The sequence below is a fragment of the Gobius niger genome, assembly GCF_951799975.1.
Source record: "Gobius niger genome assembly, chromosome: 6".
Classification (NCBI taxonomy): domain Eukaryota; kingdom Metazoa; phylum Chordata; class Actinopteri; order Gobiiformes; family Gobiidae; genus Gobius; species Gobius niger.
Genome location: NC_136857.1, coordinates 14111134 through 14135140, shown reverse-complemented (window position 1 = coordinate 14135140; position 24007 = coordinate 14111134). Strand labels below are relative to the sequence as shown.

The 24007-nt window shown below is 41.3% G+C and overlaps 2 protein-coding genes across 4 annotated transcripts in view; one reads left to right on the top strand and one right to left on the bottom strand.

The window, feature by feature from the left end:
- LOC306963986 (myosin light polypeptide 6) overlaps positions 1–24007 on the bottom strand; it is a 164509-nt gene that overhangs the window by 57584 nt on the left and 82918 nt on the right. The gene's annotated exons all lie outside the window — the stretch shown is intronic.
- Positions 1–24007, top strand: part of znf385a (zinc finger protein 385A) — a 78693-nt gene that overhangs the window by 22712 nt on the left and 31974 nt on the right. For 2 of the 3 annotated variants that reach the window (XM_079559295.1, XM_079559294.1), the window contains exon 2: positions 17907–18058. In XM_079559295.1, the coding sequence (XP_079415421.1) occupies positions 17907–18058 (152 nt within the window). Of the gene's footprint in view, positions 1–17906; positions 18059–22840; positions 23118–24007 lie in introns of those variants that run through there. The other variant, XM_079559296.1, reaches the window with a different exon arrangement.

Here is a 24007-nt window from a genome sequence, read left to right as displayed (position 1 = left end):
GGTTTTAACCCTAAGACGCTTCTAGTGATGTATCTATAGTAAAAGATGAGACTTTGTGGCTTTACTTGTTCTTCATATAAAATGTATTGTGGAAACAGTATCTGTAGGTCACATTGCCAAAAATGTAAATGTTAAGTTCCATCCTTAACATTTGCCATACATACATCTCTTTGTAAATGTATGTATGGCATTCCAGTCAGACATTGTTGAGTCTCCGCAGTGTGGGTGACCTTGGATCCCTGTGTGCAGCATCTCCTCTATCAGCCCGCGGTGAGCTGCTCCGTGCTCTCCCTCTGTGCTCCCTTCATCAGACTGTCCCCTCCCATTAGCCCTGACAGCTATTTGTCTGTCATTTCTGACCTCAAAACGGCACACGCAATCCCCATCCGCACACACACACACACACGCACAAACATTATCAGAGCGCTCGAAAACCATTTGCGTTAAAACCTAATTATACGGCGTAGCATCGTGGAGATACATATCACTGTGGTATGTATTGCAGCTGTGGCCAAATCCGGCATGTTTTTATTAAGTCTATTAATCCTGGCCTGGCCTGCATCGATGCGAGTTGCTACACGAAACCGAACACGCGGTGACTCTCCTAAAACAGCATCATTATAAGTGTTGTCATTGATTTAAGGTGGAACCGGAGACAAACAGGATATCAGTCATGCGGGCAGAAATAGAGCTGTATCGTATTCCCAGACCACCTTTAGTGCCCTTGGATGGTAGGATAATGCAGTACAGATGCTTTGGGAAAGGAAAATTACTGAGTCAAAGGATTTCGCGGGCTGATCATATGAATCGAGAAGGTCATGACCTCTCCATGTGTCTTGTCTGTGTGCAGATATAGGCCCGTGTGCGTTCGTCCCCGCGGGTGTTGCACAGTCCTTAAACTCACAAGTCACAAAAGGTACAAAAAGTTCAGGCGCAATGGGACCAGGTGCCAGCGGGAGATTTAGGCCCCGGATTACGGCGGGTGCATCTGCTTTTGGAAACAAGCACGTGTCCAAAAGTGGGCATTTATTTTTAGCCTTGACATTGTATAGGACAAGTGGTGGATAGCCGTTTGAATGAGTTGTATCATTGAAATGGAACTGTTGAGCCCTAAAGCTGACAAAATATCTCCGGAACTGAAAGTGATAGAATCTTCCTTAAAGATGACCCCTGACCCAACTCCCCGGTAGGCCTGTCTCGATAACAAATTGGATGTTTGATATATTGAGGCAGGAAAGTATTGCAATAAATGATCATATTGACTCTAACGATGCTATACTGTCAACTCTCAGGCATGAAAATGACAGTTAAACTTTGTTCTAAAAGTGCCTAATCATATCCTAAAATACCACAACAAGCTGGAATAAACATGAAATATAATGTAACTAAATTTGCTTCAGTTTGAAATCAACGTTTTATGCAGAAAAAATTGGGGGGAATGCTAATAAATGTACAAACAATAAATATCGAGCCCATAAATGTATCGTTTATCTGTTATATATTGAACGATAAGTCGATATAGTAATTATCGTGACATCCCTACTGAGAAACATCATGATGAGAATTGGTGACAAGTTTGTACACTTCCAATCGTATTTCATTTATTTTTTGTTGCAGTCTTACATTACATAGAAACTTACCGTTTTTAGTTTGGTTATTTGCTGATTTATGTCTTCAAAATGAGCTCTCTCTGAATAGCCTAAACATGAATATCCTGAATAAATCAGACCATATGCCCCTAATAAAGCGCCCCCTGCTGTTACAGTTGACACATTTTACCGTTTATAAGCATCATACACATGATTATAGAAAAAAACTTTTTTTTTTTTAAAACAGAAAATGTTTGGCCAAAATGTCGGCCGTGCATTTCTGCTTCGGCCAATTAAAATTCCCCAAAATTGGCAGCGGCCTTAGAAGAACCCATATCGGTCATATCTACCACTACAAATGGGTTCTTGTATTAGTTAAACATTTCATACTCTTTATTTTAAAACATAAATCGCAAATATAATCTCACATGTAATAACTTTTCGCTACACCTTTCACTGACCCTTTTGTGGTTTGACTATATCTCTTTTTCATTTTCCTTTTACTGACCTTTCCATAATTCCCATATAACCTGACCAATATTAAAGTTTATTTCAGTTCTAGCAGCCGGAGTCCCTTTATTCTTCATGCACATTTTTACATCGTCTTTTCTTTTCTCCATTTCATGCACCTTCACCGTGTCTTTGTCTGTGTGTAATATATTCTTCTCAGCCTGTTCATTTTCGTAGAAGAGATCAAGTAGGCTCTGAGGGCTTCTCGGGGGCTTCTACTGTTAGACTCTCCCACTAGTGTGTCATTAACAGCACATATGCTACTCTGTCATTATAGCGGTGCTTCCCTCTAGTGTAGATCCATTCAGGAAGTTTTTGCTAACACTTAAACTAGAATGTATAGCTTGGAATGTGTGGGAAGTTTTTGTCATAATTTTTCTTAATTTAGTTCCATTTAGGCAAAAAAGTGTCAACTTGGCTAGTTAAAATGACAAAACACATAATACAGGTGAAACTCGGAAAATTAGAATATGGATGGAAATCAACCTACAATCCGGTGTGGCTTGTTCATTAACATGCACTGTCCGTACCAAATAAACCACTAAACACAAATTACATGCAAAGGGAGATATGTACAGCCTTTAATAGTTATTATTTTGATTATTAGCTTGTATAAGCTTGTAAAAACTCCAATTAAAAATCATCAAATAATATTTTTTTTTAGTATTATAATATTTAAAAAATGGACTGTAAGCCATAATCATCACATTTTAAGTTGAATTACAGAAATATATGAACTTAAGAACGATATTCAAATTCTTCGAGTTTCACCTGTGTATACAGTATATACATATATACATAATATAACATAATTATACAATATTTGACCTTAATTTGAGTTATTTTTAGTTGCCAAGATAGAATCTGTTGATGAAATAATTATTTTTACACTTGAAATAAGAAATGTTATTATTATTATTATTATTATTATTATTATTATTATTATTATTAATAATAATAAGTAGAATGAGATTTATTAAGTAATTATATGGGCAATGAGAAGTTTCTCTCTTATTTGAAGTGACTGCACTTCAGACCCAAAGTAACACCTATTTGAGTGACACTGCAGGATTTTAGAGGCAGTTGTGGTGAACAGGTCTGAGCACATTCTACACATTAGGACATTGCTGGAACATGTAGGAGGAGGAAAATACATAATTTAAATATTTGTAAACTCTGTATAGTCCTTTTAACTCTTGTTTTTTGACACAGTTTGATGAAAATAAAACAATGCATTTTGTTGAAATAATTTGTAAAGATCACAATAATAGTCCTACTCTCTTATTTGGTTTAAGGTTGCACTTGTTAATCTAATTTGTAATTCATGGTTGTAGGGGAAAAAAATACAGTTTCATAAAAGAAGTGAATGTGTAATGAACCTTTTACTCTTTGTGTTTGTTTTTATGCCCATTTGTTGAAGTATAGAACTATAATGAGCACAAAAAAAACCGTCTTGGATCTCAAATTATTTTGATCTTTATGGTTTCAGAAGCCTGCCTTTCATGTGCCAGATTGGATTTTCAAAAACTGCAGCCCCGCAACATAACAGCCCGTGTGCAGCAGCCTATACTTACTCGTACCTCACAGTACAATGAAATTAGCCAAATTGCTGTTTTCCAAATTGGTAGGTTGGGTTGCGTTAAGAGCCTCACAATTACAGGGGAAAGTTTAACACCCTCCCTGTGATGCCGAAAAATGCTTGCAGATAGCATCATGTTGCTTTCGTGCAGTCATGTTGAGGAACAAAACATTCATTCATTTGTTCGGCGTCCAAAACAAGCCATCGTGCCGTTGTTGGATCGCTGTCTTCCCGATGGTGTGAGTGGCTGTGTGCGTGTGTGTGTTTTTGGATTAAGAGCCGGGACATGTTCAAACCAATTCTCTGCGAAAAAATCTCCAGGACCATATTTATTCAAAAAGTCAGTCACCTTTTACCTCACTTGGCTTGTCAATGGACGCGCACATACCTTGCGTGTTAGCTGGCTGAAAAGGATGAAGCCCTGTGGAATCAGCGCCACAGTGAAACTAATTCGACCTAGCTTGGCTTCTCCTGCATAATTTTCATTTAAGCGTAACACCAGCAGTTCCAGGCAGCGAATCAAGCCGATCTTTATCACGACCCACCTTCCTTTTCGTGCATGTATTAACCTTCCTGATGTGCTCAAAATTAGCATATCATGATGAGGACAGATGGAGATGAGCTGTACAGTATATTATCATTTTCCGCTCCTGAATACAAACTTAAAGTGACGGCTTTGATGTGTGGACAAGGACTCGGCAGCGCGCTCTAGTGGACAACCCAGGGCCTCAAGGGACTAAGATTGACTGTGTGTGGCTTACAGCTTTTTTCTTGCCCGCTGCACTTTGTTCTATGAGACGCTTCCCGGCCGATGAGTCAGAACAGAAGCCATATTTTGTTACCGAAACGAAGGCAGCACGCATCTGAAGTCGCTGTTGGAGAAAGACACCTTTTATCAACAAGTTTGCTTCAAATTACAGTAATATATCTGTTATTATAAAGTTTACCATGCAGGAGGTAGCTTGTACTTTGGCAAAGGAAAGGGAAAGCTAAAAAAAAGAAAGAAAACTTAAACCATTGTAGTAATCTTTGTCATCAAGTAGAGTTTGTTGTCAGCGTTTGGCAGTTCATAAAGTGCTATGATTTAAATGATATGTTCACGATTGGTAGGACCTGGCATTTCTAACTTTTGACTTTTCAAAGTGTCAAAGCTACTTCTATAATCCCCTTAAGTGTGTGATTGTGGACACAAGTATAAATCCACAGAGACATGTGAGTCAAAGGAATGCTATAGGCCTGGCTGCATAATCCTCTGAGTAACTGGGGGCAATGAGGTGTAAGCCTGCATTTAGAAGAAGCGAACGAACACCAAAGCCCCGTCACCTTGAGAAATGTTTTGATGCATTACACTTGTGACTTTTGGCGCGAGTGTCTATGGTTGTTGAGCCAGGCTTTCTGATCCCACTGATTCCTCTTGTGTTCAGGTAAAAGGAGGCACAGTGTCCTGCTGCTAGCCTGAGACACCAAAGGAATACTCAATGGAACAGGGCCAAATTTTCATTCTCTCCCCCTCCCGTGCTCCGGCTGCAGTTTATCAAGCCGCGGTGGACATCGAAATGAATTGGCTATTGGTGTCTGGGCTCCGGCACAGCTGTGTACAGACCTCGCATCCACTCCCGAGTCGGATCTCCAGGGGGGGAACAGCCGAATGAGAGGGATGCCGGGAGAATGGACTGAGACATGTCCACGTTACACTAGAAGCACCTTATGAAAGTCATTTTGAGCCAGTTATTTAGGTGGCAACAGGTCTCCCTCTCCTCTGCTTATGAAATAGTCTGGCAATCCCATTTGGTGCCACGAATGTTAATGTTGATGTGCAAACGACCGTCCTCTGAACTGTCGGGAGCAGCTAATGGCGTCACAGTGAGGGGCTAGTGCAGCTTGCTGTGTCTGTCTCTGCCGATGTGAGAATAGTTTGTTTGAGCGGGTGGTCCGGTGCTTGTGAAGCCATTTAAAACACGGTACCCTCTCAGAAAAGAAGGAGGCTACAATTAGTCCATTGATCTATATGGTCTACGTTCATGACTAAATCAGACAAATCAGGACTTCACCGTTTCAGTCTTCTTGTATGTATGAGCCTGGGCGTGTTTCAAAATGTGTACTGTAAGCTAGGGATGAGCCGATACTGAAAAAATATGATATCGCGTATCGGCTACAAATATCTGTTACTGAACCGATACTAGTTTTGGCTCTCAAAGCCTTGAAAATACAACTTTTACCATTTAAAACTAAGTGAATATAATATATATACATGCTGTATATCATTGTAAATCTAAGAACCTGGAGAATGCAATCGTTGAGTTAGTTTTAACCTCCGCAAATGTATTTTTGATCACCACACACAATTCTGCGGCTAGCAATAGCATGCTAAAGCCAGCGGGTGCATGCTAATGCTAACGAAAACTAATCAAGGCTGGGTCACAAACTGATAGAAATACTCAAGGTAGCCTAATACAATAAAATAACCAATGTTGATTTGTATTTTAGTTTAAGAAATAAGTAATGTAACATGTTGTAATCATCGGATCACTTAAAGGGACTATGAGGAGTTCAAGAATGTTAAAAAATTATGTATTTCCCTCCCCTACTTGCTCCAGCAATGTCCTAATGTGTAGACTGAGCCCAGACCTTTTCACCATAACCGCCTCTAAAATCCTGCATTGTCACTCAAAAAGGTGTTCCTTCGGGTCCGAATTGCCTTCATACACGAGCTTAACATAGAGGCTGCAGTTGCGCACAAAACCAGAGGTGGCAGTAGTGAGTATAAAAATTACCAAGTTGCATCTGCCCCCTTTAATGTTAGTTGTTTATATTAATATAACCTAAAGCCTGTCATTTACCCAATTTAGTGTAGAAAAGATCCTTGTTAAATGTTTATCCAAGAGTTTATCAATTGATATAATTGATAATTGATCTGTAACGTGACAATAAAATATGACTTTATTGATCTTAAAATAAAGTCAATTACTTTTTTCACTCAGAGAAAGACACTTTTAAGAAAGTCTCTTGGTATCAGTAAATATCAGATTTCGGCAAATACTCAAACCCCAGTATCGGTATCGGTAGCAAAAAAGCTGGATCGGTGCATCTCTCTTGTAAACTGAAGCTTCCTTTGAAAACATAACTCTCATCACAAATACCTGCCAGAGAAATAGCGATCAGAAATCTTCTGTGACAAAAATGTGTCCCCCCATTTTGAGAACAACCAGCGTAGTCAGTGTTCAGTTTTTGTTATTAAATCATTCCGCACACTTACTCATGCACACGGCAGAGCAGGATTTCTCAGTATTTTAGAGGCAGCAGTTATTCCCCTGCCTTTCCTCCACTCCGCATCAATAAAGTAAATTATGAACGGTGTACAGTTAATCACTAAAGCCGCTGCCTGGCGCAAACTTTAAGACGCCAGAAATATTTGTTGCTTGTTGTTATTCATTATGCTAATTTCAGTCAGTTGCTGCTTCTATCAAAACACTGCGGTAATGGCCAACTGGCAGTGCCATCTAAACAGAGGGATGACATAGCCCCTCTTCTCCTGGGACCCGCATGGAGGACAGGTGGGCTAGTTTACGGCACGGCAGACAGAGGAGCTGGCAAATTGACTGGGAGCACTTCCGCTGCCAACGGGCCTGGCACATCTGTGTGTGTGTCCAGTCCTGCCTGCATCAGCTACCATTGTTCTCCCCTGAATGCACCCAGTGCCCATGGGAGCTGCGGAGATACAACCTACACAGCCTCCTAGATAATCCCAGCACATGAAAAGACTCCGTTAGCCTAGATTTTGTCTGAAAGGAAAATACCCACTAGTGATTTCCATATTTCTCTTTTGCTGTTTTTATCGATGTTTAGCAGTTCTCCACGGGCACAGCGTGTTACTCCATGAGATAAAGGGTGTAGTTGGTTGCTTTATCTATCTAGAAAGGAGGAAACGGCCAGGATTTGTGATAAAAAAAAAAGGATGAAATTATACTGTGCAAAGAGCAGTTGTCTAAAACAAGCCAGTGTTCGATTTGAGCCAGTTCGATACAAGAGCATAGCAGGGGGCAGATAATGGCGATGGCAGCCCTCTCGCTGTGGTTTTCACCCTGTGTCGCTTCAGAGTCCACCTCCAAGTCGTAACTATAAAATATCAGATTGGGCTTGTAATGGATAATTTACTCTTTAACCCTGGTATACAATACACATACAATACAAAATGACTTCTACTTGGGTCAAAGTAGTCACCAAGTAACTGTCCGATACCACATTGTGGGATCTTTTACAAAAACACAATATGGTATCGGGTTTGGTTTTGGCTCAGGTACTCGCTGATACTGATACCTGAAAAATAAAATCCTACACCAGTATTTCCTCACACTGTTCGCTCGACTCAAGCGTTGATCATAGGGCTGCCTGTCATAACAGTTTGTCATTTATCATCCCAATTCACAAGTGTACCACTGCTGTAGGGGAAAGGAAGAAGTACTGCATTTAGAAGGTTGTAAACAAACATATTATGCTTCAGATCAAGTGCTGTCGTGAGAATTAAAGTATGTTCCAAATTATTTTGCAAATTGTATTTCAGTGTCATAAAGATAAAACAAAAATATTGTGTCTCCGGGCTCTTAGAATCACTGACATCAATCTCAGACGCCTGTGATTATTAGCTAGGTGAACCCAGTTAAGGGGGGAAAAAGGACTGAAAAAGGATATTCCACATTATTAAGCAGACCACCATTTTCAAGCAATATGGGAAAGAAAAAGGATCTCTCTGCTGATGAAAAGCGTGAAATAGTTGAATAGTTTGTGCAGATAACGGCACAATGAGGACGGTTTCTGCCAGACAAATACAGTTGTACTTGAAAGTTGACATACCCTGGCAGATTTTTTGATATATATATATATATTTTTTGACTATTTTTCAAAGAATATGAAAGTTTTTTTTCACTCATAGTTAGTAAATGGTAATGAAACAAGAAAGTACCAAAAATGAATCAAGAGGAATTGGCCGATTTACTATTAGATTATACAGAACCGTCTCCACAACTACCCGAAAAGACTCCATGCTGATGCTAAAGGGGGCAATACACAGAACTGGGGTATGTAAACTTTGGATCAGGGTCATTTTGGTACTTTCTTATTTCATTATAATTTAACAATAGCAGACTCAGTTGTTTCACCGTAAATGGCTTCACATAAACACTAACTTTAACTAAAAAAAACTTTCTTTGAAAAATGGTTAAAAAATGGTCAAAAATTCTGCCAGGGTATGTAAACTTTCAAGCACAACTGTACATCAGATTAAGACATCATCAAGGTCGTGGGAACCCAGAGTGCTGAGGATGCTGCAGCACCCCCTGGTGTATGGTTTTCACCTTTAACAAATGGGAAATAAGCACAGAAAACGCCTTTTGGGGGGCAATCTTGTCCTCAGCACACACTGACCAGAATATGTTCCCACGGCTATGGACATCATTGGCTGCTATGGGCATAAAAGGAGAGAAACTTATAAGGACCCTTGCTTCAACCCTACTGAGAACCTTTGGAGCCTCAAGCAAAAGATCTAAGAGGGTGAGAGGAAGTTTTCATCAAAACATCAACTCAGGGAGGCTTTTCTGACATCCTGCAAGAAACCCAAGCAGAAACTCTTAAAACACTCAAAAGTTCAATAGATGCGAGAATTTTGAAGCTGCTATCAAAGAAGAGGTCCAATGTTAAAATGTAACTTGAGTGTTAAGATGTCTTTGATTGAAATAGCTTTTGATTTCAGCAACTATGACCTCCTAGTGCTGCAAATTACAACTTGTAAAATGTATTGAAACGCTGCTGTGCATGATAACTCTGAACAGTACATTTTAAGTTGTTTTTTACATTTATTATGTTATCATTGGGAGTTTTTTTCAATCACATTCAAATGATCCTCAAACAGTTAAAGACTTGAAAATTATGCTGACCGTCATTTGAGTTGACAATTTAGAAAATCTAGAAAAATTTAGAAATTGTCATTTGTATAATCATTTGGAAAACACTTTAGGCAGACCAGACGATGTTAGTTTCCATTTGAAGACTGTGAACTGAAACAAAGAAATGTCCAGCAGCACAGAGGCATATCGACTGTATGTGTTATTTACACTTGCAGCTTATGTGCCTGCTCTAATTTAACTCCACACACAAAGGCGTGCGATGGGTTTTGTCCTGTAGAGAAATAGGATTGGGGTGCATTGATTCGTGTGTCCGTGTGTGTAGGAGCAGGACGTGGCCAATAGCAGATTTATCGGGGGCACACAGGCTGCAGAATAATTCCAGATAGGAGAATCACACTACGCTGCCTTTGATCTCACTCCTCTCTCTAATTTTAACCCGCCTTCATTTCCTCTCCACTCTGCGTGTTTTGCACCCAATTTCATCTCTTCTTAGCTGCAGTTGCAATGTGGAAGTAGTTTTCGTGTATCTATTTATAAGTGCTGTGCTTCATAAATTCCTTGGCTCGAACCGTGACCATCATGAATGTACGCATATTCCAAACAATCCCACCCAAGCGTTAATTTTAACCCTGGAATACTCTCTAATTGGTTCTAAAGTCAAAATAGAAGCTCGCTTTTCAAAACTTGGCCGCCACGGTGTCCAGTTACAATGTCATCCAGGCTGTTTACGACTCCCGATTATGGAGCTATGAGCCGGGAGGATTCCTTGAGTGTCACAGAGTTTAACAACATCTCTGACAGTGTGAGAGAGCGCGGCCGTCCGACCCATCTGTCTGTCAGAGACACAGGCGGCAGCCACAGACAGTCGAGACAAGATTTACAGACTGCTGTTATGGGTGATATTTTATGGTTGTGTGGTGCACTTTTGCTTCAGGTCAGGTTTAAACTTGCTAGCGCTGACATATCATTTGTAATTAAAAGCATTTGAGTGTCTCCTGAAGATCTATGGTTCATTACTTTATTTCTTTGAAACACCCGATCCGAGCTCCAGGTCCTCATTGCCCGAACCTACATACAAAGATTGTGATATTCAGTATCTGTCTTGTGTTGAGATAATGGAATTATTGTGAGATTTTACTATAAACTATTTCAACACAGTAAGTTTCATTAAATTTTAACAACATTAACAGTATTAAAGTAATCTGGACCAAAACAAGACTAAAATGGATCGAATTTGAAGTTCGATATATTGAGGTAGGAAAGTATCGCGATAAATGATAATATTGACTCTAACGATTAGGGGTGTAACAATGCACCGTGCTGATCAATCTGACAATATAAACCGTACGAAAGTGACGGTGCAGGTTTGAGTCTATATTTCTTAATATTTAGGCTAGGTGGTGCCTGACGTGTATGCGCTCACCTAAACACGGAGTGCATGTGTGTCATCATCACTTACTGCTAAACTGAAGGCTAGACACTCCACACCTGTATTGTTACATCCTCCAAAAACAAATCTGCGTGGCTTTGTAAAGGTTTCTCCGAGTCCTGCAGAGTGCCGACAACCAGGCTGCACGAGGGAAGATCCAGTGCGCCAGACAAATGCGTAAGATCCAAGCTCGGTCATAATCCAACAAAGTCCAAGAGTAATATTGTCCAGGAAGAGCCCAAACACGAGCCTCACATCAAATGCACTGCTGTGGGTGTTTTCGCTGCTGTGTATGGAAAGCGAAACTGAAACAAAGTTTAACAAAAAAGAAAAAGGGGGAAATGCTTCTAAATGTATTGTCAATAAATATCGAGCCCAAAATAAATCGTTGTTATTACTGTTATTTATTGAACGATAAGTCGATATAGTAATTATCGTGGCAGCCTTAGTTGTTAAATAAAATAAAATAGCTCTTTTATCATATTGGGTCATGCTGTTCAGTCGTACCAGCTCCGTGGGTCACATGGTTGTACCATCTTTGTCAGATAGCCGTATGACACTCAACAGAGGTATTTATCCCTCCTCATGAAGCATAGGCAGACTTGCATGGTTAGACTAGCGCAGTGTCTCGAGTTCATGTCTCTGGGTCCTGCTCTGATGGTAAATAAACTTTAAACTCCTTATTTTGCAATAATTGTATGCAGCTCTATCTTGCAGTTTTTGTGCATACGTCTTTGTAGGGATTCTTTATTTTCCGAGCAGTTCAATTTCTCAATTTGTTCATCGTAAAGTAATGTAGATTTTAGAATGTAAAATTGTCTATTAAGGTTTATTCTTAAAGGAATAGGCCACCGTTTTTATATACTAAGATATGTTCTTACCTCACTTTAGTCGAGTTAATATATCCCCGTCTGGTCATTGTCCGCGCGCTCTGTCACGCAAACGGAGCACATATGCAGCCTCTCCCATATGTGACATAGCTCCGAAAAAGCTCACGATAGAAGCTACCAAGCTCTTCCACGTGTTCCCTATTTAAATAAAGTTACGTGAAGTGTTTTCATGCGAAGTATATTTACACAGAAATGTAACGTGTCGATTTTATAAGCAAATAAAAAGGGGGACTATATTGTGAGGCGTAATGATACGAGGAGTAAAACGTCCGCGCAGTAACTCCTAAAGGTTATTGACGGAAGTGAGCGGGGGAAGTCTTTAGGAGTTACTACGCGGACGCTGTGCTCCTCGTATCATTACGCCTCACAATATAGTCCCCCTTTTTATTTGCTTATAAAATCGACACGTTACATTTCTGTGTAAATATACTTCGCATGAAAACACTTCACGTAACTTTATTTAAATAGGGAACACGTGGAAGAGCTTGGTAGCTTCTATCGTGAGCTTTTTCGGAGCTATGTCACATATGGGAGAGGCTGCGTATGTGCTCCGTTTGCGTGACAGAGCGCGCGGACAATGACCAGACGGGGATATATTAACTCGACTAAAGTGAGGTAAGAACATATCTTAGTATATAAAAACGGTGGCCTATTCCTTTAAGTATTCTGACCCCATAGTGAGTATCTGTTTGTTGAGAACATTGTCGTCATTGTTGTCCTTGTCAGGTAGCCTTGTCCATTAAAGCCAAAGCAATACAACGAAAGAAAAGAGTCGTAGAACTAATAAACTCATGTCAATGTAGGGCCACACACTGTTTATGTCTGCCATAATCTCTATCTGTAAGTATTAACACTTTGGCAGAGATGAAAAAGACATCAGCTAACAAGGGCAGAAGTTTAATTCCAAATTAAAAATCAGAAGATAATCCCCAGATAATCACAGTGTCAGCAGCAAAGTGCAAAGGGAAACTAATGAACAGGAAGAGAAATGGCTCCGCATGAATACTGCAGAGATTGCATTAGCCCCATCGCACAGTTAGTCCGAGCGAGGCCCATAGACGCGCTCTTTAGTCCTGATATAAAACGTACATATTGACTTGGTGGTCAATAACACGCCACGTCGGAGCATATAGGGGTCATGAAAGCACATTAAAGTCTGCCAGTGATTTACTTTGTGTGGGATGTCCCTCTAGAGATGTTCAAATTAATGGTGTAATTATACAGAGGGGTGGGAGGGGAGACATTGTGATTTATGCTCATAGATAAACACGCATGTACCCGCTCTACCACACACTACGCACACTCAGAACGGGAGAGCTCCTCGTGGGACGTGCTCTGTCTTTGCTCCAAGGACAACTGCCTCTCCACTGTCTCCACTCCCCATTTATCTGCGCACATTTTAGTCTGTCCTCTGCAGAAACTCTCCTGCTTTCGGCCATCCATCATATCACAGGCTATTTCTTAAAGATGCACTCTGGATGGTATTTGAGGAAAACTAATTACTCAGCCAATCGCTAAACCTAACAGAATAGTAGAACAGTAGTTTCATGAGATAGTCTAAGATCTTAAGCACGTTTATGTTAAAGCATTATTGTCAAAAGGGAATGGAGCATTGACTGCATTTTTCTTCCAGAATGACGTTTGGTAGTGCACAATTTGAATGGTTGCAAAGCTTGTAATTATAAAGTGTCCTTCAGGATATTCTGGAGGCAGTGTGGCCATGTCCCGCCTCTCACTCAAGAGATTGGATGTTTTTTTGCTTTCAAGCCGATGCTAAATTCTTGCAGTAAGAGGTGTGTCGTAAATTAGCGACACTCAGCGTTAAGGGGTTATGCCCTCTACAAAAGACAAAATATTTTATCGCAAACTCATCATGGGGTCAGTAAAACCTGTTAGCCCGATAGCTCATGCCTTTACATGTTCTGATATACATGTATGCCATTGTTGTACTACAGTGGGAGGAAAATGTATGTGAACGCTTTGGAATTTCTCACATTTCTGCCTAAATTGGTGATAAAATGTGGTGTGATCTTCATCAAAATCATAAGAATGAGCAAACATTGCTTAAACTAATACCACCAAAACATTTATATTTGATCATATATTTATTGGCCACAACATGTAAACATTCACAGGACAGGGAGGAAAGAGTATAAGTGGAATTGTAAAGAGGAATGGTCCCAGTCTTGATGTGCTGTTCCATTTTTCCCCCACACATGCCGCCCAAACTATTCAACTTTGTTTTGCGAAAGAGCACTTGGATGCTCCATTGCTTTACTGGCAAAATATACTATGGACTGAATAACCCAAAGTTGAACAATTTGGGAGAAACATACAACGTCATGTGTGGAGGAAAAATGGAACAGCACACCAACATCAAAACCCTATGCTCACTGTGAAGTATGGTGCAGGAGAATCATGGTGTGGGGCTGTTTTGTTACCTCAGGGAGGGCCTGGACAACATGCTATCATTAACAGGAACATGAATTCACAGGTTTATCAAGATATTTTGCAGAAAAACCTGAGACATTCACAACAGCGTTGAATAAGTAAGTGAACCTCTGTATTACATGGCTGGCTGATCCTTCTTTTGCAGCAGTAACTGCTTTCCTGTAGTTGCAGATTAGACGCTCACAACGATCAGGATGAATCTCGGACCATTCCTCTTTACAAAACTGCTGCAGTTCAGAAAGATTCCTGGGTTCACTTACTTTTTCCTCCCTGTCCTGTGAATGTTTACATGTTATGGCCATTAAAAATATGATAACATGTAATTGTTTGGGTGGTATTAGTTTAAGCAGACACTGTTTACTCATTCTTATGATTTGGATGAAGATCACAGCACATTTTATGACCAATTTAGGCAGAAATGTGAGAAATTCCACAGCGTTCACATACATTTTCCCCCCACTGTCAGTGCTGCTGAGTGTAAAATCTGTACCGTGAACTGAATATTTATTTAAAAATATGAACAGAAAATGTTACTGTAATTGCAACACTATCTAAAAATCATTAAAAGCATTAAAAGAAACCACCAGCTTTTCTCTCTGAATTTTACCCGACATGTTTTATTTCTTTTCATCGGTCTACCAAGTGTTCAGTGCACACAAGAGAGCTGCAAACATCACAAGTGCGCCATTCCCCACTTGCAGCTTGTCAGTCTACCCGGCCACAAAGAGCAAGAGGCCATGTATCAACAACATGTGGTGTAATGGCGTGATAAATGCAGTGCAGGGGTCCGGTATTAGTCATGTTGTTAGTGTCCTGGCCCCAGAGGAGTGGCTGCAGTCATCAGTCATGCTGGAGGTAAAAGTGGAGGAGAGCGGACCTCACATCCTCCCGCATCTCTGCAGACTGCATCAGGGAGGAGAACACTTTACTCACTGCTACTTCATCATGTGTAATGACGGTACAGTCCCCCCACTGTTTTCATTCATCATCACCAGCTTATAACCACACACAGAGATATCCTAGTATAGGTTAAACAATACAGTAGAAATGGCAAAAAAATAATGCTGGGGGATATGGCAAAAAACATAAAATCACTGCTTTTTCCTTATTATATGTTTATCCATACATTTTTTGGTAGATATTAAAAACAAATAAATATAGCTTTTATGAATATAGTTAATAAGACAGACTTTTCAAAATAAGCCTCAGCTTAAAGAAGAACTAAGCAACTTGTTTACCTTTAATAAATCCTTTTCGTCGTCCCTCTGGGGTAATTCCAGTGTTAATGGGATGATCGTGGGGTTTTGCATCTCTCTCTGGTGTCTCTGTCCAGAAAACCACCGTTGCAACTTTCCTGCCTCTGGGTCGAAGACGCAATTCACACAAGTGGAATAATGAAGAAAAAGCTAACAGGCTAACAAAGCTAACTATTTACAGCCAAGTTTGAGTGAAATTATCTCCATTGTGTAATTGAGTTGTGGCACAATGTAGAGAACCCCTCTTTCCCTCTGTCGTTTCTGTCAGCAAAGTATTTACTCTCACGGACAACTAAGTAAATAAAAACATGTTACGACACCTGCAGTGGTGCTTATGGCCTCTTGGGGCATGAGTTACATAGTTCTGCTTTAAAAAAAATTAACGTTTTACACTCCAGCTCTATTCAGCATTTGTCATAGTCAAACAAATAACAAATAACACATGTCCTACTAGAAAGTGTACAGACCATCCTTCAAAACAATATTGGACACCAGAATATACTCACTGTCAGTATATAAAAAACAAAACAAATCAAGGCAGGCAAAAAAAGCTCTTGTTGAGGCTCAGATCTGGTGTGCTTCTACATGTGAAATTCACTACTAAAGAAATGATGATAATACAGCGCCGGATTCTCGTCATCGCTCCGCGGGGTCCCCTCTGCCTCTCTTCTCATCCCCCTCACCGACTCCTTAACCTCTGTCAAGGATGATAGTGATGGGGCCCACACAGCAAACAGCAAACTTCAGCCTCAGCAAGCTCTCAGATTAAGCTTCTTAATATCCGCAACTGGATTTCTGTGGCTTTCAGATTCCCCCGAGACTTAAGGCTTTGCCGCACTCCTTTTTGGGATTGCTCTAAGCTACTCTCTCCCTCGCTGTCCTTCACTTTACAATCCATTTTTTCCTCCCTACCTGCTACGCGCTTTCACATGCTAATTTGTGCTTTATTTGACAGCTCGGCGTTCTCATCCAGGCTCTGAATGTGATCACTGGGAATAATAGGAATTGTGGTGTTTGCAGAGGAACGTGTGCGTCTAAAGTTTGGATTATAGGAAGTGGGAGAGCAGAAAGAGAGATAAAAGTGGGGCGGCTTGTCACACTGTTGTGAAAGTGCCATCTCAGCTCAAGCCTGCTGCCTTCTGCTGAGCATCAGGGGGGCTCCCTGATTGAAGAATAACGTTCAGTTTCAACAATAAAACAGTAGCACAAAAGGAAACACACACAATGCAAGCCAAACAACAGGTTCTTTCCCTTCTACTTGCTTTGCTCAAATATTCTTATTATTATTTAGTTGCATTTTCATATGTGCTCTGTCAATCTAAAACAATTGGAATATTGTGTATCACATTTTTTTACACATAGAGCCGCTGAACTGTTAATTGTAATCAAATCAAAATCACAAAGACTTTTATTGAGGGAGTACAATATCCTTTAAAGAGTATCCCGGCTCCATTGGGTTTTTTAATCTGTTGTTTAGACCTCAACAAACATTGTAATTTCTAAATGTTTATAATGCCATGTACCAAAACAAGAAAGAGAAAGTTACATAATTTTGAACATGTGTTTACATCGGTCATATTTCTGCCTCGTGCTGCCGTGTGTTGCTTGAGCTCTTGATACGAAGCAAGGAATTCCAGGGAAAGTTTATCTCGCCGCGTGCAATCCTCTCAAACAGCATGTCGGATACAGTCTAAGCTCTGCAGCATGTGTCGGGCATTTAGTCCAATCTGCCTCTGACTCATTCCCTTCATAATTAGACACAACCCTGGGATTCCACCAGCGCAAGGCGACATACGCGGGGCACCCACCTATGACGGCCATTATCTCAGGGCTGCAGATGCCTCAGAGGAGCGAGGCAGGCAGGGCTGAGCAGGTACATGCCAGGATCTGTCTCTTGCCCCTGTGCTTGTCTCTCCTTCCATTTTGTCTTCATTTCATCTTGGAAGTGAATGAAATGCCAATGGAAAGGCCACATGAACATCAGTGCTGCCTCATTCTCGCCACTTTGTCTCACACGGAGCTGAATTTGCGATTATTCATGAATTCTTTTCAGAGATTCTTGCACAGCATCGCCTTTCTCTGTCTGCTGAGAAATAATTGCTTTCGCGGTGCAATCATGGCACACAATGCGGGACAAGCCAGTTGGTTATAAGGTAATAATGTGGATTTATTAGCCGCGACTCCCGATTTTATTACGTTCCAAACAAAGCCAAAGCAAACCCCAGATTATTTCATTGACGTTATTTAAATTAGCTTCAGAGCACGCACCATTTAACCTTTTCCCTGGTGGATGTTGTTGCAGGAGGAATAAACCGGGCGGGGGCGGCCGTGCCCACGTTCCTGAGGACCCCCACCGTCATCCAGCCGCACCTGGACATGAAGCCCTTCCTGCAGTTCCCCATGGAGACGGCCCCACCGCCTCACAGCATGAGCCTCTTCCACAACTTCAACACGGTACGCCACGGCATGCAAACATTCACCAAAATACACACGAGACACAGGAGACGCAAAACAATTCTGGGAAACTGGACTATTTTTGACAGGACCGAACTATCCACATGCAAAACTGAAAGTAAAGTCTTTTTTTTGGGACTTTTGATTATTAGGAGTCATGGAGATTGTATAGTTCTCAGTGTTTGCCGCAAAGGCTTTAAGGTAGAGACACGGACAGACAAGCCCTGACGTTCTTAAACTCCGAGGACATTTTGGAGTCCGTATTTTCCGGACTTTAAGTCACACTTTTTTCATAGTTTGGCTTGGGATGCGACTTATACACAGGTGCGACTTATATATCAAAATATATAATATGTTTAATATGTTTGTTATTGTGAGCAAGAACCTTGTGAGGGACTGGCGAAAAGTTGAGGTTACTCGTACTGTAATGAAGAAAACAAAAAAAGCTAATCGTGAGACAAAAGCTTGATGGCCACAGCTCGAGGAATGAGTTATTTAATGGGTGCTTGAACAACATGAAGCTGAGAGAGGCTTGTCAACGGTGCAGTTTCGCCTCCATGTACAGGTTGTTGCCAAGGCTAGTGCGACTTACACTCCGGAACGAAAATTTGGTAATAAGTAGCCCTTATTAGTGCCAAAAACAAAAAGACTCTTAAGGGGAAGTTTTGCTTTTGCCAAATGAGCAAAGGTGTTTGTGTAATTGCCTTATTTTCCCCTTGTAAACACAAAATTAAAGGATCAGTGGCTGCTCTTGCTACTCAAGTGGTGACATATTATTTAGCAGAGACCTCTAACCTTATGTTTTGTGTATAATAACAAAGATTAAAGATCACCTACCTCATCTTTCTCTGTGCTAACATTCTGTCACTTCGATTGCACCTTAGGGACATTTAGCTTTTCCCCAGCTCAGCATAACGTACCACCAAATCCTTTAGACACCATTAGGGACGTGTTGCATCAGCAGTATGCAAAAATCTGTGAACTTTCTATGTCCTATGCGAACCAGGCCTGTTGCTATTTTTGGACCAGAGCAATTCCACATGTCCTCACAGGTCCATGTCAGCTGGAGTATATTTGGGTTTTTGCGACTCGCTGCGGAGCCGCATGCGAACCTCTCCCGCGGCTAATTGGAAGTCATTCTCGCTATGGCACTACAGGGACAGTAACAGGAGTCCAGGCGCTGCTAAGCACATTAGAAGTTGTATAAAGAGTTTAATAGCCCTCAGTGGACCATGACATAAGTGGAGGCATTCCCACTGATCTCAAACTGCACCGCACCCAGCAGACAAGGATTAGTGGAAACGCTGATATTATGCAGGCGCTCTCCAGTCTCAGCTCCAACGTCTGTTGTCCAGAACTCTGTCTCTTTTGCTCATCTGTCTTGTATCCGCAGCACTCTCCAAAAATTCCCCAAATGTCTTTCCCTTGTTTTGTAACCTGAATCAGCCCTCCACACGCCTCTTCTTGTAAACATAACAAGTCAACGCTCGGGCTGTGCAATTATGGGGCAATTGTAGATTACTATCAATGTGCAGGAGCATTAGCATTTGAGAGAAGTCGAAGTGCTAAACCTTTACAAGAATCTGCATTTCAGAACATGCTTGCGAGATCCCATGGTGACCGGATATTTAGTTGTTTGTACCTTCTTCTTTTTTCTGCTTTGGTGGTGCTCTTCAGGCTTGTGGCCAGGAGAGGGGGCCATAGGAGAGGCATGGAGGACACGCTGACCTTTGTGTAGCAGAATACTGGCACATTCACACAACTGTACCACAGGCGAGCTAACAATAGTCAATGGCATTGCGTAGTTAATGAACGTACTAAAGATCAGAGAGGGAAATAACTGTGTCCAGACGCCGTAGCCCAGTGGTCCAGCATCTAATGATTTGCAGGCATTTTTTTTTTTTTACCAGAGACACAGCAAAACATGAAAGTGGGTGAAGAGAGCAGAGAGAAAAGGGGTGATCTGATCGACCCATAGACTTGGTGCATTCAAATCATGGCCGCAATTACTGTATAGTCATGGTCTTCAGTGTGTATTTGTACATTTATCTTAGTTGCTATCATGAACCAAATTAGAGTAAAGGCCAGATTTATTTTATTTTGATATGAAAATAATATCGAAATAACCCAGCCCTTCCTACGGTGATGCAAATGTTGTGTCCATCTCCTGCCAAGACAAAACTCATTTGACATAGTTTTTGTTTCTGTCCTGCTTTGTCTTGGTTAGTCCTTGTTCCTTGAACTCATCAACGATTCCCATTTAGCCCTGACGTTTCTGGTTGGTTTAGTCCTCGCTTCCTCCCAAATTTTGTCTGTTTTGTCCCTATTTAGTAAGTCGTGTTTCTGCTGCGGCGCGTGATGTGAAGAATTTGCAAATCACTGGCGTAACGCGTCCCCGGTTGTTGTGAATGCAGGCAGTGTAAAAACGCTGCTCGCCGAGGCACTCTGAGACGTTAAAACTGATCGTGGGAGTGGGGGTCGCTGTGACTTTTTGCGCTAACGAAGAAACAGTGTTGATGTTTTTCTACAGAATCAGTTAAAACCCCAACCCCCCCCCCAGCTCTCCCAGCCTGCCCTGCTTTATGTTTAATTTAGTCGTGTGCATCTGCAAAGGAAGGGCCCCGGTTTTCCTGCTTTCTGTTTACATCTCGGGCTAAACTTTATGGTTTGTTGCACTTTTAGGGGGGAAGAATGTTTAAACCGCCGCAAAGGAAGCACTGAAGATGAACCAGGATTAATTTACGTTTACGAGATAGCGCTTTAATCCCTCCCATGCCTTCTGGTTTATGTCTGCGAGGAATCCGCACCGTATATGAAGAAATAAAGCATTTATAACTGACATAGCGTTGCATTACTGAGCTAAGCTGGCGGCTTGCTCTGGGATCGTTCTTATGAAGTGATGTGTCCCGGGTTTGTACAAGCCTAATGAGACACTGCTTCACATTGAGGGTCATTATCTTTAATATAACAGTGGAATGGCTCTATCCCGAAGTCCTATACAAAGCATAATGGTTTTCTAATGCGATTTGCTCTCTACCTGAATGTCTTGGCCAATGCGCCTTGAGACAGTGACAGGGCTGAATTATTTATCGGCAGCTGCTCCTAATATAGCACCATACGCAAAATATACTACACAGCATCAAGATCCACTGGATGTAAAAGCCGGGATCACGTCTGTTGCTCCTATTCACACATGGTTCAGGCTAAGTTTAATCTACATGACAAAAGTTACATCATTGTTACATCACTTCCAAATCGTGTCTTAGAGGAACTTTTAAAAAGCAGAGTTTAATGTTTTGAAGTGGGCTCTTGTAAATGAATAGCTGAGTAAATGTCTTCTGTTGATGATGCCCTGGAGAGCTTTCATTTATACATTGATACTTGACTGTTTGTAGAGTGGTATTTGTGTTATTTCTTTTCGAGGTCGCAGCTGAAAATGTTCTACTCGAGTGATGTTTTTCGCGTTTGAATTAGTTGATCTATTTTACATGAATTGGACAAGAAATTAATAAATGTTTTTGTCTACACTCCTGGTTGGTAATTTTTTAGCAATATTTTGTAACCACAAAAGACTTGTCGATCGAGGTGACCCCCAGAAATGGTCATTTTTACTGCAAGTTTAACATGATTAAAACCCGAAAAACTATAATTTTACTGTGGGACAGAGCTGGCTTTTAGGTCTCAAGCCTAAATAAAGGTGTGGGGAACAGTTTAAACCTCACTTAAATGCACCTAGTTGTATGTTTGACCATCTGACCACCGATCTGTGGCCCTCCATGCCATATATACTTATGCGGCCCCCAATGAAAAACGTTTGGACACCCATGCTGAACCATATTGAAGTAGCTTGCGATGTGCAATACGGCTGTGCAATATCGCGATAACGATATTATTGCGATATTTCACTAAGCCAAGATGTTCCATTCTACTAAACCACAAATCATAAGCAACTACTTTTTCAGCAAATTTTTTAAGTTCAATGCCTTGTTTGTTTTTGTTTCCAAAAAAATGTGTCGATCTCAGTCCGATGAAGACTTTAGTGATGTTGCAATACATTGTGGCTTCTTGCGATACGGATTTTGCATCACCTAATATCGTGATACAATAGTTGTTGCGATATATTATGCAGCCCTAGACACCCCTGCCTTATGTTATCTTACGTAGCAAGCAAACTCATTAAACATGTAGCCGGATGACATGTCGAATCATTTCCTCTTCTTATCCTACCTTTATTCCAGCTTGTGACTCGCTCAGAAGGTTCCGAAATTGTGGCCATTTGACATCATTATACACATATATTTTATTATACTTGAGGATTGTTTCACGTCCAGTTTCCCCTACAAAATTAAACTCTTTATTGCTCTGTTTAATGTCCATTGAGCTTGTTTTCTAATATTGTGATCAGAGCCTTTAAAAATAGTGACTATGTGCAGAATGTTTCGCTCTCATGGGACCTAATCAGCATGTATGTGAATTTGGTCAGCAGAGGTTAATTAAGTGTGTATGTGTGACTGTGGTTAGGTTTGGGTTTTTTTTTTCCTCAGAGGGGCCAGGGCGTAGCAGCATGGGAGAGTCCCCAATCTCCAGTTTCGTTTGATGACATATGATCGATGGTGCGAACATGGACAAGGGGGGCCGTGGGTGTGGACTAGCGTGGCCCAGTACATCTGGACACATTGAGTATGTATGAGCTATGGGGCGCGATAGGCTCCGGCTCCAGCACAAGGGGGCGGAGACAAGAGCAGAGCCGTGCGAGGGAACATACTCCTTTACAGGGTGAGAGGGAGAGAGAGCGGAGACGCACTTGTTTGATGATGTTTCAGCAACAACATTTGGTCTACCTTTAGCTGCAGCTTCACAAAGGGAAAAGAGAGGAACCGTGAACTCTTGCACTTGCAATGCATCACTAGGCAGGATCCTTCATAGTTAGTATTCTGAATTGGCATCCCACCGGCGCGGCTGAATGAGTGCATGCAGTGCAGCTGGTCTCGCACATGCTGAGATCCAAACTGGAGGACCAATGCAGCTCGAAACCTCTACAGAGGCAGAGGAGAAGAAGGTGAGTTTGAGAGAGCACTTCCAAGACTTTTAGCAGATTTTGTTTCTTCCAGCTTTGTTGTAATCTGGCAGAAGTCAAAAGAACTGAAGAAGTTGTCTTCAAAGGCTGTTGTTATCTCGCTCTGTGCAGAGACGGAGCGGGGCTGCCAGCGTCTCACACTGCGTTACAGTTGCTGGAATTCACCCCCTTTTAAACGTTTTTGTTGGAGTGATCAAGCATAGACGGTGCAAAAAGGGAAAGATGAAGCGTGTTCACATAAACAGCTGAAGGTGAAAATGTCGAATCGCAAAGTCAAGTTGCTTTTTACTCAAGTGGTTCTGCATACATTAGAGGGATATTTCTGTGTTGTTGACTTGAATGCTGTGACGCTAAACTCTGTGGTCCGTGTGGTTTAGTCTCTCACCACTTTCACAAAACACTTAATCTTAACCCTCGGCTCTTCAAATAACACAGTTTGCCTCACATGATTTATTCACAACTTAATCATCTACTGAGCAAGTGTCAATTCAGGTTTTGTGTTTGACCACAATGTTTTGGAAAATTAATGGCACTGCAGGGCTTACCTCCAATTTATGAGGCTATGTTTTGGCGAATGTTGAGGCACACAGGGTATGACTGTAGCTCTCCAAACAGGCTGCCTGGCAGAGCAAATGTTTTCTCCGTTTCATTAGTATTATTTTTCAGCACAGTCCACTTCAATAGATCGTAGCTGACCCACACCCAGGCTTTGCACCGACGGTGACCTCAGGGAGAGGCCAGTGACTCATTTGCACATTCGCACAATCTCATGGGAGAGCTTGCGTTTCACTCGTATTGCATTTACCCAATGTTTTTAGTTTTCAGTCATAATAGTGCTGGTTGTTTCAAAGGCTGAGGTCAAAATGCACAAC